This window comes from Oncorhynchus nerka, linkage group LG14, assembly GCF_034236695.1.
Source record: "Oncorhynchus nerka isolate Pitt River linkage group LG14, Oner_Uvic_2.0, whole genome shotgun sequence".
NCBI lineage: Eukaryota > Metazoa > Chordata > Actinopteri > Salmoniformes > Salmonidae > Oncorhynchus > Oncorhynchus nerka.
Window position 1 is genome coordinate 71749810 of NC_088409.1, and position 25976 is coordinate 71775785.

The 25976-nt window shown below is 46.2% G+C and overlaps 1 protein-coding gene across 1 annotated transcript in view; it reads left to right on the top strand.

Annotated features, from left to right (window-relative positions):
* Positions 1-25976, top strand: part of LOC115141289 (membrane-associated phosphatidylinositol transfer protein 3-like) — a 231266-nt gene that overhangs the window by 44795 nt on the left and 160495 nt on the right. The window contains exon 3 of the mRNA XM_065000356.1: positions 2412-2519. Within this exon, the coding sequence (XP_064856428.1) occupies positions 2412-2519 (108 nt within the window). The remainder of the gene's footprint in view (positions 1-2411; positions 2520-25976) is intronic.

Genomic DNA, 25976 nt, shown 5'->3' on the forward strand with positions numbered 1-25976 from the left:
AGACAGACAGTGACCAGTAGGCCTGTCAGTGTGATCAGAGTGGACAGGCCTGGCAGAACAGTGTCAAAGCCACTCTGAGATGCCAGGCATGTGTGGGTGTGAGAGAAAGAGAGAAAAAAAAAGAGAGAGAGAGAGAGAGAGAGAGAGAGAGAGAGAGAGGAGCAGTGTATTGGACATTGTGTGTCACTTGTCTTTACGAGCCGGCCCATCAACGACTACCATCTGACCATGGTACTGTGACTGCAGCAGCCCAGAACAACCATCACAGCAGACAACCCCTCTGACCATGGTACTGTGACTGTAGCAGCCCAGAACAACCATCACAGCAGACAACCCCTCTGACCATGGTACTGTGACTGTAGCAGCCCAGAACAACCATCACAGCAGACAACCACTCTGACCATGGTACTGTGACTGCAGCAGCCCAGAACAACCATCACAGCAGACAACCCCTCTGACCATGGTACTGTGACTGTAGCAGCCCAGAACAACCATCACAGCAGACAACCACTCTGACCATGGTACTGTGACTGCAGCAGCCCAGAACAACCATCACAGCAGACAACCACTCTGACCATGGTACTGTGACTGCAGCAGCCCAGAACAACCATCACAGCAGACAACCACTCTGACCATGGTACTGTGACTGCAGCAGCCCAGAACAACCATCACAGCAGACAACCACTCTGACCATGGCACTGTGACTGTAGCAGCCCAGAACAACCATCACAGCAGACAACCCCTTTGACCATGGTACTGTGACTGCAGCAGCCCAGAACAACCATCACAGCAGACAACCCCTTTGACCATGGTACTGTGACTGCAGCAGCCCAGAACAACCATCACAGCAGACAACCCCTCTGACCATGGTACTGTGACTGCAGCAGCCCAGAACAACCATCACAGCAGACAACCCCTTTGACCATGGCTCATGCTCATCATTTGCACATCACGCTGTCACTTCAACTTTGCTCTGATGATGGTCCAATGGGAGTCTGAGTATCCTCTGATTGGTAGTTACATGCCATGTGTCACTGATGTAGTCTCTTCCACAGCTGCTGTGTCTGGTTTTGGCTAAACTAGGGGAAATGTAGCAAAGGACAGAAATAAACTGTATGGAAATGACTGTATTGACAGAACCAAATATAGATTTTTTTTTGTGGCATCCAGCCACTTTAGCCCGATCTTTGTGTGTCTATGTTCTGAGATTCTAACCGCTGTCCCTGTATGTGTGTGTGTGTGTGTGTGTGCCCAGTGTCCCTGTCCCTGTCCCTGCATCTGTCTGGATTTCCCCTCTCCTCTGTGTTAACCAACCAGATAATCTGTTCAGTTCTCAGCATCAACTACAGCATGTGATTGGGTTCTATAATAATGTAATGGTGGGCGGCAGGTAGCTGCGTTGCGCCAATAACCTGGTTCGAATCCCCAAGCCAACTAGGTGAAAAGTCTGTTGATGTGCCCTTGAGTAAGGCACTTAACACTAATTGCTCCTGTGAGTGGCTCTGGATACGAACGTCTGCTAAATGACTAAAATGTCATGTAAATGTAAATCTTCTTCCCTGTGTGTCTGTGTCCCCCAACATACAGATTGTAACCCTCCTCCCTGTGTGTCTGTGTCCCCCAACAGACAGATTGTAACCCTCCTCCCTGTGTGTCTGTGTCCCCCAACATACAGATTGTAACCCTCCTCCCTGTGTGTCTGTGTCCCCCAACATACAGATTGTAACCCTCCTCCCTGTGTGTCTGTGTCCCCCAACATACAGATTGTAACCCTCCTCCCTGTGTGTCTGTGTCCCCCAACAGACAGATTGTAACCCTCCTCCCTGTGTGTCTGTGTCCCCCAACATACAGATTGTAACCCTCCTCCCTGTGTGTCTGTGTCCCCCAACATACAGATTGTAACCCTCCTCCCTGTGTGTCTGTGTCCCCCAACAGACAGATTGTAACCTCCTCCCTGTGTGTCTGTGTCCCCCAACAGACAGATTGTAACCCTCCTCCCTGTGTGTCTGTGTCCCCCAACATACAGATTGTAACCCTCCTCCCTGTGTGTCTGTGTCCCCCAACATACAGATTGTAACCCTCCTCCCTGTGTGTCTGTGTCCCCCAACATAAAGATTGTAACCCTCCTCCCTGTGTGTCTGTGTCCCCCAACAGACAGATTGTAACCCTCCTCCCTGTGTGTCTGTGTCCCCCAACAGACAGATTGTAACCCTCCTCCCTGTGTGTCTGTGTCCCCCAACATACAGATTTTAACCCTCCTCCTTGTGTGTCTGTCCCCCAACAGACAGATTATAACCCTCCTCCCTGTGTGTCTGTGTCCCCCAACAGACAGATTATAACCCTCCTCCCTGTGTGTCTGTCCCCCAACAGACAGATTGTAACCCTCCTCCCTGTGTGACTGTTTGTCCTAGCAGATGTGCTGGAGGGGAAGAGTGCCATCCTCCTGGGGATGAGCCAGTGGAACTCCAACGACCTGGTGGAGCAGATCGAGACCCTGGGACACATGGACCAATCACAAGGCATGTTACATACAGGGTACCCTGGGACACATGGACCAATCACAATATATGTTACAGACAGGGTACACTGGGACACTTGGGCCAATCACAAGGTACGTTACACACAGGGTACCCTGAGACACATGGACCAATCACAATGTATGTTACACACAGGGTACACTGGGACACATGGACCAATCACAATTGATGTTACACACAGGGTACACTGTCACAAGGTATGTTACACACAGGGTACCCTGGACACATGGACCAATCACAAGGTACGTTACACACAGTGTACCCTGGGGGCATGAGAGGGCTCTATGGCCCGCTGAACATCTGTTCAGTTCTTTCCACCTCCTACTGCAGTACTGTGGAGCTGCTTGCTCACAAACAAAAACACACAAGTTCACGCATCTATTCACAATGTTTAGTGCAGTTAAACAAAGAATTTCACACAACAAATCACAAATGAGACCTTTGATCCATCAAAATTCAAATAACTTCAAACATCCATTTATGTGTTTATATGTTTGGTTAGTTTAAAATCAGACAGACGTTGATGCTCTGCTGCATGTATTGATTTGTAAACTCTTTGTTCTTGTCGGAATAAGTCTACTGGAAGGCAATGAGTCACTATAGTGAAAATGTGAATTTTCCTCATTATCGGTCATAACAATCACTCAATAAATAAATCAAACGTATTGCAACAGGTCAGTAACTCAGGAGTAAATGTCAGTTGACTTTTCATAGTCGAGCAATCAGAGGTTGAGACAGCAGGTGCGGTAGAGAGAGAGAGAGAGACCGTCGAAAACAGCACATCCGGTGAACAGGTCAGGCTTCCCTAGCCACATGCAGAACAGTTGAAACTGGAGCAGCAGCACGACCAGGTGGACTGGGGACAGCCAGGAATCATCAGGCCAGGTAGTCCTGAGGCATGGTCCTAGGACTCAGGTCCTCTGGGAGGGGAGGGAGAGAATTAGAGGGAGCATACTTAAATTCACACAGGACACCAGAGAAGACAGGAGAATTACACCAGATATAACAGACGGACCCTAGCCCCCTGGCACATAGACTTTCGCTGCATAGATAATGGAGGCTGAGATGGGGGAAGGGGGAAACCAGGCAGGATATAACCACACCCATTTTGCCAAAGCACAGCCTCCAAACCACTAGAGAGTCAACAGACCACCAACTTACTGAATATAGCCCACAAAGATCTCCTCCGCCGCACGAGCTCGAGGGGGTGCAAAACAGGACAGGAAGATCACGTCAGTGACTCAACCCACTCTCAACCCCTCCTAGGGACAGCATAGAAGAGCACTAGAGAGCCAGTGACTCAGCCCCCGTAATAGAGTTAGAGAAAGAGAATCCCAGTGGAGAGAGGGGAGCTGGCCAGGCAGAGACAGCAAGGGCGGTTCGTCCACACAGTGCCTTGCCATTCACCTTTGCACCCCTGGGCCAGACTACACTCAATCATAGGACCTACTGAAGAGATGAGTCTTCAGTAAAGACTTAAAGGTTGAGACTGAGTCTGCGTCTCTCACATGGGTAGGCAGACCATTCCATAAAAATGTAGCTCTATAGGAGAAAGCCCTGCCTCCAGCTGTTTGGTTAGAAATTCTAGGAGCAATAAGGAGGCCTGCATCTTGTGACCGTAGCGTACGTGTAGGTATGTACGGCATGATCATATCGATTTCTCTATTTACTTTGTTCTTCTGGTTTATTTTTCTTTTCTGATTTACTTATTTTTATTTGAATCTCAGTGCTCTGATTTGCAAACCCCAGCGATTTATCTGGTCTTAAGTAACTCCCTCTCTCTTGGTTATTTTTTGCTCTTTGAAGATTGACAGGGCTTTTTCCAGAGGCAGATACATGCATGCCTAGTGGAAGCAGCTACTGTAATAGCTCCTCCTACTGCAATAGCTCCTCCTACTGTAATAGCTCCTCCTACTGTAATAGCTCCTCCTACTGTAATATCTCCTCTGAAAATACCCTCTCTCCATCACTCCCTTTATTCAGACTGACTATGTTTGACATCAACTGTATTTCATCTTAAATCACATGAATGAAATATTGGTTAGTGTTAAATGTCATTTGAATGTGTTTTTCAAATGTAAATAAAGAAATTAAAACTTGATCTGACACAGACAAGTGATGTGACTAATTAGCTACTTCACTGTACTGCAGACTCATGCAAATGACTGTATTTAATGTAGATTCATGTTTTATTTTGTCTCAGGTAGACATTTTGACAACATTTTGACTGAACCAAGAGCCGTGTTATACTTCAGAAATCCCACAGCCTTGATCGTGAGACACATCAATGGCAGAAATGCAGCACAATGCTTTGTTAGTTCAGGGAGGACCGTGTTTGTTTATATTAAAGAGTTGCACAGATTAGAGACTGTGCAACAACAACAGCAGCTCACATCAGATAACTCACTGAGCCACACAGTTACTCAGCCCTGTCTCTAGTCCGAGGCCGCATCCGATTTGGCACCCTATTCCCTATGCATTACAAAGGAAATAGGGTGGTTTTTGAGACACAGCTTGAGTGTTTACCCCAACAGCCAATGTAAAACCAGCTGAACTTCTCTATTGGACAAGACAATGGGGAATTAAGAACAAGGGGTCTTAAGCAGGCCTGACAGGGTGGTGAAGAAGCAATCACTGGGCCATGCATCATGCCTGCTAGCGTCTTCCTCTCTTTCTCCCGTGCCACCCTACTTTCTGTCTGGCCACAGTCCCTGTGCCCACTTCTCTTGCCAAAATATACACATCAAACATCTCCAAACCATGAGGAGGGATGAGGGTTATCAACGTGAACTCTTTAGGGATTGGTTTTCCCAGAAAAATAGAGGCATTCTTATGCTTTCTGAGAATTTTTCCCAGAAAAATAGAGGCATTCTTATGCTTTCTGAGAGTTTTTTCCAAGAAAATAGAGGCATTCTTATGCTTTCTGAGAGTTTTTCCAGACATACACTGTATAACCATCACCAATACTATTTACATCACATTAACGAAACATGATAAATCAAAGGATATGAATCTTGTCAGCACTTAGACCTGACATTAGTGAGCGAGCTTTGAAGTCTGAGGCAGGATCAAAGTCAGATAGTCCACATTTACAGACATTGCAATCTCTTGGTTTTCTCATTGGTTTTCTCTTCTCTAAGGCTTCACTGAGAAACCATTAATTGCCAGCTCAAGGTTTACTGATTGATCTCTGACTGTATTGTACTTAGAGAACATTTCTTGGCTGGCTAAAACATCATCAAATGCAACACCAGGCAGGAAAACATATCTTTCCTTTTTTAATTTTCCATGTCCAAATCTTTCCATATCTACAGCAGTGTGCTACAGTAGCTTATCAGGTAAGGATCATGCATGAGGTCCTACAGATTGAAGTAGATAGTTTTAATTGCTGGGTTTTTGGGGTCTGGGCGAGGGTGGTGGAATGCCCACCTGTAGAGATGAAAGACCTTCATTTAAAGATGTTCAGTCAAACACTGTTACAAAAAAGTGGGTGTGAAATGTCACTGGTTCTACTTATGGCACTGTACTGTAGTGATCTGTACAGCACCAGAGTGGCCTCATGGTTAGGTCATTCTAGAATGGAACCCATCTCAGCTATTCCATTACAAAAGCTGTTTGAAAGGTTACTGTACATTCTGCAGTATTGTAGTACTGCAGGTAATCTATTGTACCATCATCCAATTTTCATCCTCCATGATTTGACAAACAACATGCCTTTGTTCATGCACTGGACGGTGGGCTGCGTCCCAAAATGTCACCCTATTACCTATAAAGTGCAGTATCTTTAATCAGGGCCCATATAGGGCTCTGCTCAAAGGTAGTGCACTCTATAGGGAATAGGGTGCCATTTGAGTTGCAGACGTGACTTTGATAGGAAAGCAACAGTTGCTGTCATAGCCATCAATGGCTGTATGGTAATGGCTGTAACCACTCCATGTAATTATCCCTGTGATATTGTGTTACACACTTAGCCCCCTTAGTGAATTTGATGGCTGGTCCCTCACGACTTGTAATTGACGCTAATTTAATAGTTCTTTAGGCTAATTGTGTGTTGGGTAGAACTATGTGTGTTTGCATGGTAGGGAATCCAGACAATCACAGCTTGCAAAGGGAAACCAGCCATGTCGCGGTCACCGACGTCTTGCTTCCAGACAGGCAAAACACCTTCTTCGCTCGCTTTGAGGATAAGATCGTAAGTTCTCCGTGCCCGATGTGAGTAAGACATTTATGCATGTTAACCCTCGCAAGGCTGCCGGCCCAGACAGCATCCCTAGCCACGTCCTCAGAGCATGCGCAGACCAGCTGGCTGGAGAGTTTACGGACATATTCAATCTCTCCTTATCCCAGTCTGCTGTCCCCACTTGCTTCAAGATGTCCACCATTATTCCTGTACCCAAGAAAGCGAAGGTAACTGAACTAATTGACTGTCGCCCCATAGCACTCACTTCTGTCATCATGAAGTGCTTGGAGAGGCTTAAGGATCGTATCACCTCCACCTTACCCGACACCCTAGACCCACTGCAATTTGCATACCGCCGCAATAGATCCATGGATGATGCAATCACCATCACACTGCACACAGACCTATCCCATCTGGACAAGAAGAATACATTGAATAGAACGCATTCAACACCATAGTACCCTCCAAGTTCACCATTAAGCTCAGGAGCCTGGGTCTGAACCACGCCCTGTGCAAGTGGGTCTTGGACTTCCTGATGGGCCACTAGGTGGTGAAGGTAGGCAACAACACCTCCAGTACGCTGATCCTCAACATGGGTGTGTGCTCAGCCCCCTCCTATACTCACTGTTCACCCATGACTGCGTGGCCACGCATGCCTCCAACTCAATCATCAAGTTTGTAGATGACACAACAGTGGTAGGCCTGATTACCAACAACGGCGAGACAGCCTACAGTGAAGAGACGAGGGCCCTGGCGAAGTGGTGCCAAGAAAATAACCTCTCCCTCATTGTCAACAAAACGAAGGAACTGATCGTGGACTTCAGGAGACAGCAGAGGGAGCACCCCCAATCCACATCGACGGGCCGCAGTGGAAAAGGTGAAAAGCTTCAAGTTCCTCGACGTATACATCACTGACAATCTGAAAGGATCCACCCACACAGACCGTGTGTGAAGAAGGTGCAACAGGAGGTTGAAGAAATTCAGCTTGGACCCTAAGACCTTCACAGACTTTTACAGATGCATTCTGTTGGGCTGTATCACCACCTGGTACGACAACTGCACCATCCCCATCTGCAGGGCTCTCCAGAGGGTAGTGCAGGCTGCTCAACGCATCACCGGGGGCACACAGCATGCCCTCCAGGACATCTACAGCACCCAGTGTCACAGGAAGGCCAAGAAGATCATCAAGGACCTCAGCCACCTGAGCCACTGCCTGTTCACCATGCTATCACCCAGAAGGCAAGGTTAGTACAGGTGTATCAAATCTGGGACCAAGAGACTGAAAAACAGCTTCCATCTCAAGGCCATCAGACTGTTAAATAGCCATCACTAGCTGGCCTCCATCCAGTACCCAGCCCTGAACTTAGTCACTGTCACTAGCCGGCTACCACCCACTTACTCAACCCTGCACCTTAGAGGCTACTGCCCTATATACATGGACATGGAACACTGTTCACTTTAATAATGGAACACTGAACCTGAACTCTTTTATAATGGAACACTGGTCACTTTAATAATGGAACACTGAACTCTTTTATAATGGAACACTGGTCACTTTAATAATGTTTACGTACTGTTTTACCCATTTCATATGTTTTATTTTTATTGTATTTATTTATTTCACCTTTATTTAACCAGGTAGGCTAGTTGAGAACAAGTTCTCATTTACAACTGCGACCTGGCCAAGATAAAGCAAAGCAGTGTGAACAGACAACAGCACAGAGTTACACATGGAATAAACAATAAACAAGTCAATAACACAGTAGAAAAAAAAGAGTCTATATACATTGTGTGCAAAATGCATGAGGAGGTAGGTGAATAATTACAATTTAGGAGATTTACAATGGAGTGATAAATTATCAGATGAACATGTGCAAGTAGAGATACTGGTGTGCAAAAGAGCAGAAAAGTAAATAAATAAAAACATATATATATACTGTATTCTAGTCAAGTCCATCCTATTCAACTATTATTGTACATGTACTATTATATCCTACATATTCATCAGATATACTACATATTCTATTCACATACTGTCCATAATGTCTATACATCCCATCAAATATATACAGTACCAGTCAAAAGTTTGGACACACCTACTCATTCAAAGGTTTTTCTTTATTTTTACTATTTTCTACATTGTAGAATAATAGTGAAGAGATTAAAACCATGAAATAACACATATGGAATCATGTAGTAACCACAAAAGTGTAAAACAAATCAAAATATATTTTAGATTCTTCAAAGTAGCCACCCTTTGCCTTGATGACAGCTTTGCACACTCGTGGCATTCTCTCAACCAGCTTCATGAGGTGGAACCTGGAATGCATTTGAATTAACAGGTGTGCCTTGTTAAAAGTTAATTTGTGGAATTTCTTTCCTTCTTAACGTGTTTGAGACAATCAGTTGTGTTGTGACTAGGTAGGGTTGGTATACAGAAGATAGCCCTATTTGTTAAAAGACCAGTCCATATAAGCAAATAAGCAAAGAGAAACAACAGTCCATCATTACTTTAAGACACAAAGGTCAGTCATTCCGGAAAATGACAAAAACGTTGAAAGTTTCTTCAAGTGCAGTCGCAAAAAACATCAAGTACTCTGATGAAACTGAGGACCACCACAGGACAGGAAGACCCAGAGTTACCTCTGCTGCAGAGGATACGTTCATTAGAGTTACCAGCCTCAGAAATTGGCAATTAACTGCACCACAGATTACTGCCCAAAATAAATGCTTCACAGAATTCAAGTAACAGACACATCTCAGACACATCTCAACATCAACTGTTCAGAGGAGACTGCGTGAATCAGGCCATGGTCGAATTGCTGCAAAGAAACCACTACTAAAGGACACCAATAATGAGAAGAGACTTGCTTGGGCAAAGAAACACAAGCAATGGACATTAGACCGGGGGAAATCTGTCCTTTGGTCTGATGAGTCCAAATTTGAGATTTTTGGTTCCAACCGCCGTGAGACGCAGAGTAGGTAAACAGATGATCTCCGCATGTGTGGTTCCCACCGTGAAGCATGGAGGAGGAGGTGTGATGGTGTCTGGGTGCTTTGCTGGTTACACTGTCTGTGATATATTTAGAATTCAAGGCACACTTAACCAGCATGGCTACCACAGCATTCTGCAGCGATACGCCATCCCATCTGGTTTGCACTTAGTGAGACTGTCATTTGTTTTTCAACAGGACAATGACCCAAAACACACCTCCAGGCTATTTGACCAAGAAGGAGAGTGTGGAGTGCTGCATCAGATGACTTGGCCTCCACAATCACCCAAACTCAAACCAATTGAGACTGTTTGGGATGAGTTGGACTGCAGAGTGAAGGAAAAGCAGCCAACAAGTGATCAGCATATGTGGAAACTCCTTCAAGACTGTTAGAAAGCATTCCAGGTGACTACCTCATGAAGCTGGTTGAGAGAATGCCAAGTGTGTGCAAAGCTGTCATCAAGGCAAAGGGTGGCTACTTTGAAAAATCTCAAATGTACTGTAAAATATATTTTACACTTTTTTGGTTACTACATGATTCCATACCTATGTTATTTCATAGGTATGGAATAGGTAATATTTCATATTATTATACAATATAATAAAAATTTGATTTAATGACTCCAACCTAAGTGTATGTAAACTTCAGACTTAAACTGTATAGTTTTTTTCAACCACGCCACAAATTTCTTGTTAACAAACTATAGTTTTGACAAGTTGGTTAAGACATCTACTTTGTGGATGACACAAGTAATTTTTCCAACAATTGTTTACAGTCAGATTATTTCACTTATAATTCACTGTATCACAATTACACTGGGTCAGAAGTTTACATACACTAAGTTGACTGTGCCTTTAAACAACTTGGAAGATTCCAGAAAATTATGTCATGACTTTAGAAGTTTCTGACAGGCTAATTGACATCATTTGAGTCAATTGGAGGTGTACCTGTGGATGTATTTCAAGGACTACCTTCAAACTTAGTGCCTCTTTGCTTGACATCGTGGGAAATTCAAAAGAAATCAGCGAAGAGCTCAGAAAAAAATTGTAGACCTCCACAAGTCTGGTTCATCCTTGGGAGCAATTTCCAAACGCCTGAAGGTACCACCATCTGTACCAACAACAGTAAGTATAAACACCATGGGACCACGCAGCCGTCATACCGCTCAGGAAGGAGACGCGTTCTGTCTCCTAGAGATGAACGTTCTTTGGTGTGAAAAGCTTAAATCGGTTTGTAACTGCACATGGGGACAAAGATCGTACTTTTTGGAGAAATGTCCTCTGGTCTGATGAAACAAAAATAGAACTGTTTGGCCATAATGACCATCATTATGTTTGGAGGAAAAAGGGGGATGCTTTTAAGCTGAAGAACACCATCCCAAACGTGAAGCATGGGGGTGGCAGCATCATGTTATGGGGGTGCTTTGCTGCAGGAGGGACTGGTGCACTTCACAAAATATATCATAATGAAGCAACATCTCAAGACATCAGTCAGGAAGTTGAGCTTGGTCACAAATTGGACTTCCAAATGGACAATGACCCCAAGCATATTTCCAAAGTTGTGGCAAAATGGCTTAAGGACAACAAAGTCAAGATATTGTAGTGGCCATCACAAAGCTCTGACCTCAGTCCTATAGAACATTTGTGTTCAGAATTGAAAAAGTGTGTGCGAGTAAGGAGGCCTACAAACCTGACTAAGTTACACCAGCTCTGTCAGGAGGAATTGACCAAAATTCACCCAACTTATTGTTGGAAGCTTGTGGATATCTACCTGAAACATTTGACCCAAGTTAAACAATTTAAAGGCAATGCTACCAAATACTAATTGAGTGTATGTAAAATTCTGACCCACTGGGAATGTGATGAAAGAAATAAAAGCTGAAATAAATCATTCTCTCTACTATTATTCTGACATTTTACATTCTTAAAATAAAGTGGTGATCCTAACTGACCTAAGACAGGGCATTTTTTTACTAGGATTAAATGTCAGAAATGGTGAAAAAGTGAGTTTAAATGTATTTGGTTAAGGTGTATGTAAACTTCCAACTTCAACTGTAGTTGTCCTGTTGGAAGGTGAACCTTCACCTCAGTCTGATGTCCTGAGTGATTTTCATCAATGATCTCTCTGTACTTTGCTCTGTTCATCTTTCCCTCGATCCTGACTAGTCTCCCTGCTGCTGAAAAACATCCCCACAGCATGAACAATTTAATACATTTTAGAAAAAGGCTGTAACTTAAACAAAATGTGGAAAAAGTCAAGGGGTCTGAATACTTTCACGGAAGCTCGCACCACTCTACATAGGACCATTCAAGATCCTGAGTCACATCAAACCTATCGTCTCCAGCTTCCCAGGTATGAGGGTCTGTCCATCCTTCCATGTCTTCCGTCTCAAGCTGGTAAGGACTGGTCCCTTCTCTCCCCCACACCTGCCCCTCCATCCCCCTCGACTTGTCGACGGTCGCCCGGCCTACACTCTCCGGCGTCTGTTGGAGGCTCGTCGGGTCCGAGGCACCCTGCAGTACCTGGTGGACTGGAAGGGCTACGGCCCCAAGGAGCGGACTTGGGTGCCTGCCCGGGACATCCTGGATCCGGGATTCGTTTGGACCTTCAACCAACTATGTGGTGGTTGCCCTGGCTCAAAGGGGGTACTGTGAAGGTTCCACCTGTCACCAGAGGGCAGCTGAGACCGTCCTAGAGACATTAACGACACTCGGGTGTGTCCTATTTACTCATGATGTTTTCCCTGTTAAAAGAAGTATGTTTGCTGTTGTCCTTTGCTGAAGCTTGAATTATGTGCCGTGTACGTTTGTCTCCTGAGTGAGTTTCCGCGACTTAGTGTTTTTTTCCCCTGTGTTACTGTGATCCTTCCGTTACCGTTAAAGTATTATGTTTATCGTTAACCGCTGATTCCTCGTCTGGTCTCTTCTCTGCACCTGGATCCAACCTCACCATGTCACACCCTGTAGGTAGGTAGCTGCTCTCTAGCTCTACCCATTGTAAGTTGCTGCTCTCTGTAGTCCTACAGCCTGTAGGTATCTGCTCTCTAGCACTACCCATTGTAAGTTACTGCTCTCTCTAGTCCTACACCCTGTAGGTAGGTAGCTGCTCCCTCTAGTCCTACACCCTGTAGGTAGGTAGCTGCTCTCTAGCTCTACCCATTGTAAGTTACTGCTCTCTCTAGTCCTACACCCTGTAGGTAGGTAGCTGCTCTCTCTAGTCCTACACCCTGTAGGTAGGTAGCTGCTCTCTAGCTCTACCCATTGTAAGTTACTGCTCTCTCTAGTCCTACACCCTGTAGGTAGGTAGCTGCTCTCTCTAGTCCTACACCCTGTAGGTAGGTAGCTGCTCTCTAGCTCTACCCATTGTAAGTTACTGCTCTCTCTAGTCCTACAGCCTGTAGGTATCTGCTCTCTCTAGCCCTGTCTACTACAGCTAGCTACTCTCTCTAGTCCTACAGCCTGTAGGTATCTGCTCTCTAGCACTACCCATTGTAAGTTGCTGCTCTCTCTAGTCCTACAGCCTGTAGGTAGCTGCTCTCTAGCCCTACCCATTGTAAGTTACTGCTCTCTCTAGTCCTACAGCCTGTAGGTATCTGCTCTCTAGCCCTACCCATTGTAAGTTGCTGCTCTCTGTAGTCCTACAGCCTGTAGGTATCTGCTCTCTCTCTAGCCCTCTCTACTACAGCTAGCTACTCTCTCTAGTCCTACAGCCTGTAGGTATCTGCTCTCTAGCACTACCCATTGTAAGTTGCTGCTCTCTCTAGTCCTACAGCCTGTAGGTATCTGCTCTCTCTAGCCCTCTCTACTACAGATAGCTACTCTCTCTAGTCCTACAGCCTGTAGGTATCTGCTCTCTCTAGCCCTACCCATTGTAAGTTGCTGCTCTCTGTAGTCCTACAGCCTGTAGGTATCTGCTCTCTCTAGCCCTGTCTACTACAGCTAGCTACTCTCTCTAGTCCTACAGCCTGTAGGTATCTGCTCTCTAGCACTATCCATTGTAAGTTGCTGCTCTCTGTAGTCCTACAGCCTGTAGGTAGCTGCTCTCTAGCCCTACCCATTGTAAGTTACTGCTCTCTCTAGTCCTACAGCCTGTAGGTATCTGCTCTCTCTAGCCCTCTCTACTACAGCTAGCTACTCTCTCTAGTCCTACAGCCTGTAGGTATCTGCTCTCTAGCACTACCCATTGTAAGTTGCTGCTCTCTCTAGTCCTACAGCCTGTAGGTATCTGCTCTCTAGCCCTACCCATTGTAAGTTGCTGCTCTCTCTAGTCCTACAGCCTGTAGGTATCTGCTCTCTCTAGCCCTCTCTACTACAGCTAGCTACTCTCTCTAGTCCTACAGCCTGTAGGTATCTGCTCTCTAGCACTACCCATTGTAAGTTGCTGCTCTCTGTAGTCCTACAGCCTGTAGGTATCTGCTCTCTAGCCCTACCCATTGTAAGTTGCTGCTCTCTCTAGTCCTACAGCCTGTAGGTATCTGCTCTCTCTAGCCCTGTCTACTACAGCTAGCTACTCTCTATAGTCCTACAGCCTGTAGGTATCTGCTCTCTCTAGCCCTCTCTACTACAGCTAGCTACTCTCTCTAGTCCTACAGCCTGTAGGTATCTGCTCTCTCTAGCCCTCTCTACTACAGCTAGCTACTCTCTCTAGTCCTACAGCCTGTAGGTATCTGCTCTCTCTAGCCCTCTCTACTACAGCTAGCTACTCTCTCTAGTCCTACAGCCTGTAGGTATCTGCTCTCTAGCACTACCCATTGTAAGTTGCTGCTCTCTCTAGTCCTACAGCCTGTAGGTATCTGCTCTCTGGCCCTACCCATTGTAAGTTGCTGCTCTCTCTAGTCCTACAGCCTGTAGGTATCTGCTCTCTCTAGCCCTCTCTACTACAGCTAGCTACTCTCTCTAGTCCTACAGCCTGTAGGTATCTGCTCTCTAGCACTACCCATTGTAAGTTGCTGCTCTCTCTAGTCCTACAGCCTGTAGGTAGCTGCTCTCTAGCCCTACCCATTGTAAGTTACTGCTCTCTCTAGTCCTACAGCCTGTAGGTATCTGCTCTCTCTAGCCCTACCCATTGTAAGTTGCTGCTCTCTGTAGTCCTACAGCCTGTAGGTATCTGCTCTCTCTAGCCCTGTCTACTACAGCTAGCTACTCTCTCTAGTCCTACAGCCTGTAGGTATCTGCTCTCTAGCACTACCCATTGTAAGTTACTGCTCTCTCTAGTCCTACAGCCTGTAGGTATCTGCTCTCTCTAGCCCTGTCTACTACAGCTAGCTACTCTCTCTAGTCCTACAGCCTGTAGGTATCTGCTCTCTAGCACTACCCATTGTAAGTTACTGCTCTCTCTAGTCCTACAGCCTGTAGGTATCTGCTCTCTCTAGCCCTCTCTACTACAGCTAGCTACTCTCTCTAGTCCTACAGCCTGTAGGTATCTGCTCTCTAGCACTACCCATTGTAAGTTGCTGCTCTCTCTAGTCCTACAGCCTGTAGGTATCTGCTCTCTAGCACTACCCATTGTAAGTTGCTGCTCTCTCTAGTCCTACAGCCTGTAGGTATCTGCTCTCTAGCACTACCCATTGTAAGTTGCTGCTCTCTGTAGTCCTACAGCCTGTAGGTATCTGCTCTCTAGCCCTACCCATTGTAAGTTGCTGCTCTCTCTAGTCCTACAGCCTGTAGGTATCTGCTCTCTCTAGCCCTGTCTACTACAGCTAGCTACTCTCTATAGTCCTACAGCCTGTAGGTATCTGCTCTCTCTAGCCCTCTCTACTACAGCTAGCTACTCTCTCTAGTCCTACAGCCTGTAGGTATCTGCTCTCTAGCCCTACCCATTGTAAGTTGCTGCTCTCTCTAGTCCTACAGCCTGTAGGTATCTGCTCTCTCTAGCCCTCTCTACTACAGCTAGCTACTCTCTCTAGTCCTTCAGCCTGTAGGTATCTGCTCTCTCTAGCCCTCTCTACTACAGCTAGCTACTCTCTCTAGTCCTACAGCCTGTAGGTATCTGCTCTCTAGCACTACCCATTGTAAGTTACTGCTCTCTCTAGTCCTACAGCCTGTAGGTATCTGCTCTCTCTAGCCCTCTCTACTACAGCTAGCTACTCTCTCTAGTCCTACAGCCTGTAGGTATCTGCTCTCTAGCACTACCCATTGTAAGTTGCTGCTCTCTCTAGTCCTACAGCCTGTAGGTATCTGCTCTCTCTAGCCCTACCCATTGTAAGTTGCTGCTCTCTGTAGTCCTACAGCCTGTAGGTATCTGCTCTCTCTAGCCCTGTCTACTACAGCTAGCTACTCTCTCTAGTCCTACAGCCTGTAGGTATCTGCTCTCTAGCACTACCCATTGTAAGTTACTGCTCTCTCTAGTCCTACAGCCTGTAGGTATCTGCTCTCTCTAGCCCTCTCTATTACAGCTAGCTACTCTCTCTAGTCCTACAGCCTGTAGGTATCTGCTCTCTCTAGCCCTGTCTACTACAGCTAGCTACTCTCTCTAGTCCTACAGCCTGTAGGTATCTGCTCTCTAGCACTACCCATTGTAAGTTGCTGCTCTCTCTAGTCCTACAGCCTGTAGGTATTTGCTCTCTAGCCCTACCCATTGTAAGTTGCTGCTCTCTCTAGTCCTACAGCCTGTAGGTATCTGCTCTCTCTAGCCCTATCTACTACAGCTAGCTACTCTCTCTAGTCCTACAGCCTGTAGGTATCTGCTCTCTAGCACTACCCATTGTAAGTTGCTGCTCTCTCTAGTCCTACAGCCTGTAGGTATCTGCTCTCTAGCCCTACCCATTGTAAGTTGCTGCTCTCTCTAGTCCTACAGCCTGTAGGTATCTGCTCTCTCTAGCCCTGTCTACTACAGCTAGCTACTCTCTCTAGTCCTACAGCCTGTAGGTATCTGCTCTCTCTAGCCCTCTCTACTACAGCTAGCTACTCTCTCTAGTCCTACCTACAACCTGTAGCTAACTCCTCTCAGACATGCACACAGAGGGAATAGTATCTTCCCCCTCCTCATCTATATTCACCCCATTGCCTCATTCTCACCCCCAGCCAGCCAAGTCATTTTTTATACGCTGCTAGCCTAGCAGGCACAGTCTCCCTCACACGCTAATTCCCATTTAATTACTTTTTTCCATCTTTGCCTTATTGCAATTTCCTTCTTTAAACAGGAAATCCCCAAAGCATGGGAGCTGGGGAGACAAGGGCCTCCTCTGTCTGGAATAATAAAAGGGTGTCAAAAAAGAAAGGCAGAGCAGAGCAGAGATAATGATAACAAGCGATAGAGTCTATGAAGGAGACAGCTATAGCCGAGACTGTCTGGACTATTGGACTGCCTAATACGTCTGTACACTATACACCTCTCTGTTGGGATGGCGTGTTTGTTGATAACACTCTCCTGTGTGTATGGTGTGTGTGTGTGTGTGTGTGTGTGTGTGGGGGGTTATCTGCGTGTGTGTAAGTGTGTGTAGCTGTGGATGTGTGTATGTCTGACAGAATGTGTTGTGGGAAATACATTGTGAAAGCAATGTGAGCAGATAATCACACCTAAACAACACTTATGTTGTCGTTCAGCTCCAGGTAAAGGAACAGGATATGAAATATACATTTCAAATGCAGTTAGACGTGACTGGTGCTGGTTAACAGCTTTATGACCGGTTATAGATTGTTATAGATGTTTACTGTTGATTAAAATATGGGCGTGCATGTTGATTTAAATATGTGTAGCAACAGTGTGAGTGTAAAGTCACAGTAGAAGCGGGCAACTATTCCCTACGTAGTGCACTACATTTGACCAGGGCCCTATGGGACTCAGCGTCTATTCATCCTCTGCACTGAGGGGCACATAACAGATAGGTCGGCCCACAGAGCAGCAGCAGTGGCACATGGGTAGGAAGCAGCTGTGGCAATCAGGGACACAGATTGGGGTGGTAATGTGTGTGTTCACAGCTCTAAATAGGCATATGATTGTGCTTTGCTGTGTATGTGGGTGGGTGCGAGTGTGCATGCTTGTGTGTGTGCGTGCTCATGCTCCAGACACTTGTCCATCTGTGCTTGTGCGTAATGTACACTCACCGGACAGTTTATTAGGTACACCAACCCGTTCACGAAAATGGTTCGCTCCTACAGACAGTGAGTCACACGGCCGTGGCTTGCTATGTAAAGCAGGCCCCGTTTCCTGTTGCGTCATGCTAATGGCAGAGTCAGGATTTGGCGTAAGCAGCAGCATGGACCAATATCCCTGTGGAACGTTCCCTGTGGAATGTTTCTGAACGTTTCCAAACATTCCTGTATAATCCATGTCCTAAAGAATTCAGGGTGTTCTGGAGGCAGATAGACCCGGTAATAAATGTGTATTCCCTTTAAACTGTCCAGTGAGTGTATATTCTCACCGCGAGCCACTTGTGTGTCCGTGTGTCTGAGTGTTCTGTAATGGTGGTGAGCTGGTAAGTTCCCTGCCTGGTGTGTGTGTACTATACTGAGCTGTAGTGAACAGTAGTGATGGGGGTAGGGGATCCATACAGTTACATATTGGGATATTATTTTTGACGATATATCCTATTGTATCGTTTTGACAATATTGCAATGTTATTTTTGTTCTAGTTAGCTGTACCGGTACCAAATCTCCAGTATTTTTCTTCATAGCTTGTTCTCCATCTTCTTTTTAAATAAGGAGCTCATTTGTTTTCAGCATATTTATTTCCATGACTGATCAAAACTTGTTGTCTCATGGGTCTCTCTTGTCCCTTTACAGCAGACATATGGTCTCTTGTCCCTTTACAGCAGACATATGGTCTCTTGTCCCTTTACAGCAGACATATGGTCTCTTGTCCCTTTACAGCAGACATATGGTCTCTTGTCCCTTTACAGCAGACATATGGTCTCTTGTCCCTTTACAGCAGACATATGGTCTCTTGTCCCTTTACAGCAGATATATGGTCTCTTGTCCCTTTACAGCAGACATATGGTCTCTTGTCCCTTTACAGCAGACATATGGTCTCTTGTCCCTTTACAGCAGATATATGGTCTCTTGTCCCTTTACAGCAGATATATGGTCTCTTGTCCCTTTACAGCAGACATATGGTCTCTTGTCCCTTTACAGCAGACATATGGTCTCTTGTCCCTTTACAGCAGACATATGGTCTCTTGTCCCTTTACAGCAGACATATGGTCTCTTGTCCCTTTACAGCAGACATATGGTCTCTTGTCCCTTTACAGCAGACATATGGTCTCTTGTCCCTTTACAGCAGATATATGGTCTCTTGTCCCTTTACAGCAGACATATGGTCTCTTGTCCCTTTACAGCAGACATATGGTCTCTTGTCCCTTTACAGCAGACATATGGTCTGCAATATGTTTGGAACATCGAATCGCAATAACATCACAGTATCGTGAAAAACAATGGTGAAAATCACAATACATAACATATCAGCACCTAAGTATCGTGATATATCATATCTTGAGGTCCATGGCAATCCCCAGCCCTAGTGAACAGATGGAGCTGGATGTTAGCATTCCTCCACTGTTCCAGGGCCAGGTCACAGAGGTTACAGCTCCATGTCAGATTGTACTGAAAACAATCTTTCATTAGGATCAGTGGTCCCAAATTGCACCCTATTCCATATAGTGCACTACTTTTGACCAGAGTCCTATGGGGGCCCTAGTCAAAAGTAGACAGTGCATACAGGGTGCCATTTCTGATGCAGGCCCAAAATGGCTCCGAACAGTTTCTATGTATCACCCATTTTCCTGATTTGGACCAAGCCAAGTGAATGTTGTTAAGGTGCTTATTGCTCTACACAAAACAGTGATGGCATGTGGTGAGTGAGTTGTCACATTGGATGAATACATTCCCTCCAGCACTAAGTGTACAGGGGGCCTTAGTCGTCAAACATGGCTCACCTTTAAGTGTTGTTCTGGGTAGGTTCTCTCAGGCCTCTATAAGAGTTAGCCTCACAGTTCACAAGCCCTCAGTCTAAATGGAGCTGACATTACATAGCCCCGTGTGCCAAATTTTGGGAAACATATTTTGAGTGTGTACAACTTTTTCATTGGAAATATGTATTCTGTAAACTCTCTGTGGCCTGACAGCAACTTCACAATATTAGGAGGTTCTCTCTCTCTCTCTCTCTCTCTCTCTCTCTCTCTCTGCTGCCTCTAAAGCTGATAAAAATCTGTAATTGTGGCAGTAGTTGTAGGAACCAGGGGATAGAGTGTGAGAGAGAGAGAGAGAGAGAGAGAGAACTTTGCAAAAGGCAGGGACAGGAGACATGGAAGGACAGCAACATGGCTTAATTTAATTTATGGAGGAATGACATTCTAAGACACAGTGGCTGAGACAGAACGAGACAGAGGGATAAAGAAGCAAATAAACACCCTTCCTCCACTAGCTAGTACTGACATACTGCCAATATCCTTCCTCCACTAGCTAGTACTGACATACTGCCGGGAACCTTCCTCCACTAGCTAGTACTGACATACTGCCAATATCCTTCCTCCACTAGCTAGTACTGACATACTGCCGGCTAGTACTGACATACTGCCGGAACCTCCACTAGCTAGTACTGACATACTGCCGGGAACCTTACTCCACTAGCTAGTACTGACATACTGCCGGGAACCTTCCTCCACTAGCTAGTACTGACATACTGCCGGGAACCTTCCTCCACTAGCTAGTACTGACATACTGCCGGGAACCTTCCTCCACTAGCTAGTACTGACATACTGCCGGGAACCTTCCTCCACTAGCTAGTACTGACATACTGCCGGGAACCTTCCTCCACTAGCTAGTACTGACATACTGCCGGGAACCTTCCTCCACTAGCTAGTACTGACATACTGCCGGAACCTTCCTCCACTAGCTAGTACTGACATACTGCCGGGAACCTTCCTCCACTAGCTAGTACTGACATACTGCCAATATCCTTCCTCCACTAGCTAGTACTGACATACTGCCGGGAACCTTCATCCACTAGCTAGTACTGACATACTGCCGGGAACCTTACTCCACTAGCTAGTACTGACATACTGCCGGGAACCTTCCTCCACTAGCTAGTACTGACATACTGCCAATAACCTTCCTCCACTAGCTAGTACTGACATACTGCCGGAACCTTCCTCCACTAGCTAGTACTGACATACTGCCGGGAACCTTCCTCCACTAGCTAGTACTGACATACTGCCGAACCTTCTTCCACTAGCTAGTACTGACATACTGCCGGGAACCTTCCTCCACTAGCTAGTACTGACATACTGCCGGGAACCTTCCTCCACTAGCTAGTACTGACATACTGCCAATAACCTTCCTCCACTAGCTAGTAGACATACTGCTGAACCTTCCTCCACTAGCTAGTACTGACATACTGCCGGGAACCTTCCTCCACTAGCTACTGACATACTGCCAAACCTTCCTCACTAGCTAGCCGAATACTGCCTTCCTCCACTAGCTAGTACTGACATACTGCCAAATCCTTCCTCCACTAGCTAGTACTGACATAGCCTTCCTCCACTAGTACTGACATACTGCGAACCTTCCTCCACTAGCTAGTACTGACATACTGCCGACATACTGCCAAACCTTCCTCCACTAGCTAGTACTGACATACTGGCCAATATCCTTCCTCCACTAGCTACTGACATACTCCTCCACTAGCTAGTACTGACATACTGCCGGGAACCTTCCTCCACTAGCTAGTACTGACATACTGCCGGGAACCTTCCTCCACTAGCTAGTACTGACATACTGCCGGGAACCTTCCTCCACTAGCTAGTACTGACATACTGCCGGGAACCTTCCTCCACTAGCTAGTACTGACATACTGCCAATGCTAGAACATACTTCCTCCACTAGCTAGTACTGACATACTGCCAAACCTTCCTCCACTAGCTAGTACTGACATACTGCCGGGAACCTTCCTCCACTAGCTAGTACTGACATACTGCCAATATCCTTCCTCCACTAGCTAGTACTGACATACTGCCGGGAACCTTCCTCCACTAGCTAGTACTGACATACTGCCGGGAACCTTCCTCCACTAGCTAGTACTGACATACTGCCAATATCCTTCCTTCACTAGCTAGTACTGACATACTGCCGGAACCTTCCTCCACTAGCTAGTACTGACATACTGCCGGGAACCTTCCTCCACTAGCTACTAGTACTGACATACTGCCGGGAACCTTCCTCCACTAGCTAGTACTGACATACTGCCAATATCCTTCCTCCTCCACATACTGCTTCCTCCACTAGCTAGTACTGACATACTGTTCCTCCACTAGCTAGTACTGACATACTGCCAATATCCTTCCTCCACTAGCTAGTACTGACATACTGCCGGAACCTTCCTCCACTAGCTAGTAGTGACATACTGCCGGGAACCTCCTCCACTAGCTAGTCCATTGCCGGGAACCTTCCTCCACTAGCTAGTACTGACATACTGCCAATATCCTTCCTCCACTAGCTAGTACTGACATACTGCCGGGAACCTTCCTCCACTAGCTAGTACTGACATACTGCCAAATCCTTCCTCCACCACTAGTACTGACATACTGCTTCCTCCAGCTAGTACTGACATACTGCCGGGAACCTTCCTCCACTAGCTAGTACTGACATACTGCCGGGAACCTTCCTCCACTAGCTAGTACTGACATACTGCCGGAACCTTCCTCCACTAGCTAGTACTGACATACTGCCGGGAACCTTCCTCCACTAGCTAGTACTGACATACTGCCAATATCCTTCCTCCACTAGCTAGTACTGACATACTGCAAACCTTCCTCCACTAGCTAGTACTGACATACTGCCAATATCCTTCCTTCACTAGCTAGTACTGACATACTGCTTCCCTTCCTCCACTAGCTAGTACTGACATACTGCCGGAACCTTCCTCCACTAGCTAGTACTGACATACTGCCAATATCCTTCCTCCACTAGCTAGTACTGACATACTGCCAATATCCTTCCTCCACTAGCTAGTACTGACATACTGCCGAACCTTCCTCCACTAGCTAGTACTGACATACTGCCAATAACCTTCCTCCACTAGCTAGTACTGACATACTGCCAAACCTTCCTCCACTAGCTAGTACTGACATACTGCCAATATCCTTCCTTCCAGCTAGTACTGACATAGCCAATATCCCTTCCTCCACTAGCTAGTACTGACATACTGCCAATATCCTTCCTCCACTAGCTAGTACTGACATACTGCCATCCTTCCTCCACTAGCTAGTACTGACATACTGCCAATATCCTTCCTCCACTAGCTAGTACTGACATACTGCCAAACCTTCCTCCACTAGCTAGTACTGACATACTGCCAAACCTTCCTCCACTAGCTAGTACTGACATACTGCCAATATCCTTCCTCCACTAGCTAGTACTGACATACTGCCGGAACCTTCCTCCACTAGCTAGTACTGACATACTGCCAATATCCTTCCTCCACTAGCTAGAACCTTTCCTCCACTAGCTAGTACTGACATACTGCCAATATCCTTCCTCCACTAGCTAGTACTGACATACTGCCAAACCTTCCTCCACTAGCTAGTACTGACATACTGCCAATATCCTTCCTCCACTAGCTAGTACTGACATACTGCCAATATCCTTCCTCCACTAGCTAGTACTGACATACTGCCAATATCCTTCCTCCACTAGCTAGTACTGACATACTGCCAATATCCTTCCTCCACTAGCTAGTACTGACATACTGCCAAATCCTTCCTCCACTAGCTAGTACTGACATACTGCCAATATCCTTCCTCCACTAGCTAGTACTGACATACTGCCGGAACCTTCCTCCACTAGCTAGTACTGACATACTGCCGGGAACCTTCCTCCACTAGCTAGTACTGACATACTGCCGGGAACCTTCCTCCACTAGCTAGTACTGACATACTGCCAACCTTCCTCCACTAGCTAGTACTGACATACTGCCGGGAACCTTCCTCCACTAGCTAGTACTGACATACTGCCAATATCCTTCCTTCACTAGCTAGTACTGACATACTGCCGGGAACCTTCCTCCACTAGCTAGTACTGACATACTGCCAATAACCTTCCTCCACTAGCTAGTACTGACATACTGCCGGAACCTTCCTCCACTAGCTAGTACTGACATACTGCCAATATCCTTCCTCCACTAGCTAGTACTGACATACTGCCGGAACCTTCCTCCACTAGCTAGTACTGACATACTGCCGGGAACCTTCCTCCACTAGCTAGTACTGACATACTGCCAATATCCTTCCTTCCACTAGCTAGTACTGACATACTGCCATTCCTCCACTAGCTAGTACTGACATACTGCCAAACCTTCCTCCACTAGCTAGTAGACATACTGCCGGAACCTTCCTCCACTAGCTAGTACTGACATACTGCCGGGAACCTTCCTCCACTAGCTAGTACTGACATACTGCCAATATCCTTCCTCCACTAGCTAGTACTGACATACTGCCGGGAACCTTCCTCCACTAGCTAGTACTGACATACTGCCAATATCCTTCCTCCACTAGCTAGTACTGACATACTGCCAATAACCTTCCTCCACTAGCTAGTACTGACATACTGCCGGGAACCTTCCTCCACTAGCTAGTACTGACATACTGCCGGAACCTTCCTCCACTAGCTAGTACTGACATACTGCCGGGAACCTTCCTCCACTAGCTAGTACTGACATACTGCCGGGAACCTTCTTCCACTAGCTAGTACTGACATACTGCTTCCTCCACTAGCTAGTACTGACATACTGCTTAGTACTGACATACTGCCAATACCTTCCTCCACTAGCTAGTACTGACATACTGCCGGGAACCTTCCTCCACTTATACACATACTGCAGACACTAGCTAGTACTGACATACTGCCGGAACCTTCCTCCACTAGCTAGTACTGACATACTGCCAAACCTTCCTCCACTAGCTAGTACTGACATACTGCCAAACCTTCCTCCACTAGCTAGTACTGACATACTGCCAAACCTTCCTCCACTAGCTAGTACTGACATACTGCCAATACCTTCTTCCACTAGCTAGTACTGACATACTGCCAAACCTTCCTCCACTAGCTAGTACTGACATACTGCCAATATCCTTCCTCCACTAGCTAGTACTGACATACTGCCAATATCCTTCCTCCACTAGCTACATGACATACCTTCCTTCACTAGCTAGTACACATATCCTTCCTCCACTAGCTAGTACTGACATACTGCCAATATCCTTCCTCCACTAGCTAGTACTGACATACTGCCAATATCCTTCCTCCACTAGCTAGTACTGACATACTGCCAATATCCTTCCTCCACTAGCTAGTACTGACATACTGCCAATATCCTTCCTCCACTAGCTAGTACTGACATACTGCCGGGAACCTTCCTCCACTAGCTAGTACTGACATACTGCCAATATCCTTCCTCCACTAGCTAGTACTGACATACTGCCAATATCCTTCCTCCACTAGCTAGTACTGACATACTGCCAATATCCTTCCTCCACTAGCTAGTAGTGACATACTGCCAATATCCTTCCTCCATAGCTTGCCTATCCTTCCTCCACTAGCTAGTACTGACATACTGCCAATATCCTTCCTCCACTAGCTAGTAGTGACATACTGCCAATATCCTTCCTCCACTAGCTAGTAGTGACATACTGCCATATCCTTCCTCCACTAGCTAGTACTGACATACTGCCAATATCCTTCCTCCACTAGCTAGTAGTGACATACTGCCAATATCCTTCCTCCACTAGCTAGTACTGACATACTGCCAATATCCTTCCTCCACTAGCTAGTACTGACATACTGCCGGGAACCTTCCTCCACTAGCTAGTACTGACATACTGCCGGGAACCTTCTTCCACTAGCTAGTACTGACATACTGCCGGAACCTTCCTCCACTAGCTAGTACTGACATACTGCAGGAACCTTCCTCCACTAGCTAGTACTGACATACTGCCGGAACCTTCCTCCACTAGCTAGTACTGACATACTGCCAATATCCTTCCTTCACTAGCTAGTACTGACATACTGCCGGAACCTTCCTCCACTAGCTAGTACTGACATACTGCCGGAACCTTCCTCCACTAGCTAGTACTGACATACTGCCGGAACCTTCCTCCACTAGCTAGTACTGACATACTGCCAATATCCTTCCTCCACTAGCTAGTACTGACATACTGCCGGGAACCTTCCTCCACTAGCTAGTACTGACATACTGCCGGGAACCTTCCTCCACTAGCTAGTACTGACATACTGCCAATATCCTTCCTTCCACTAGCTAGTACTGACATACTGCC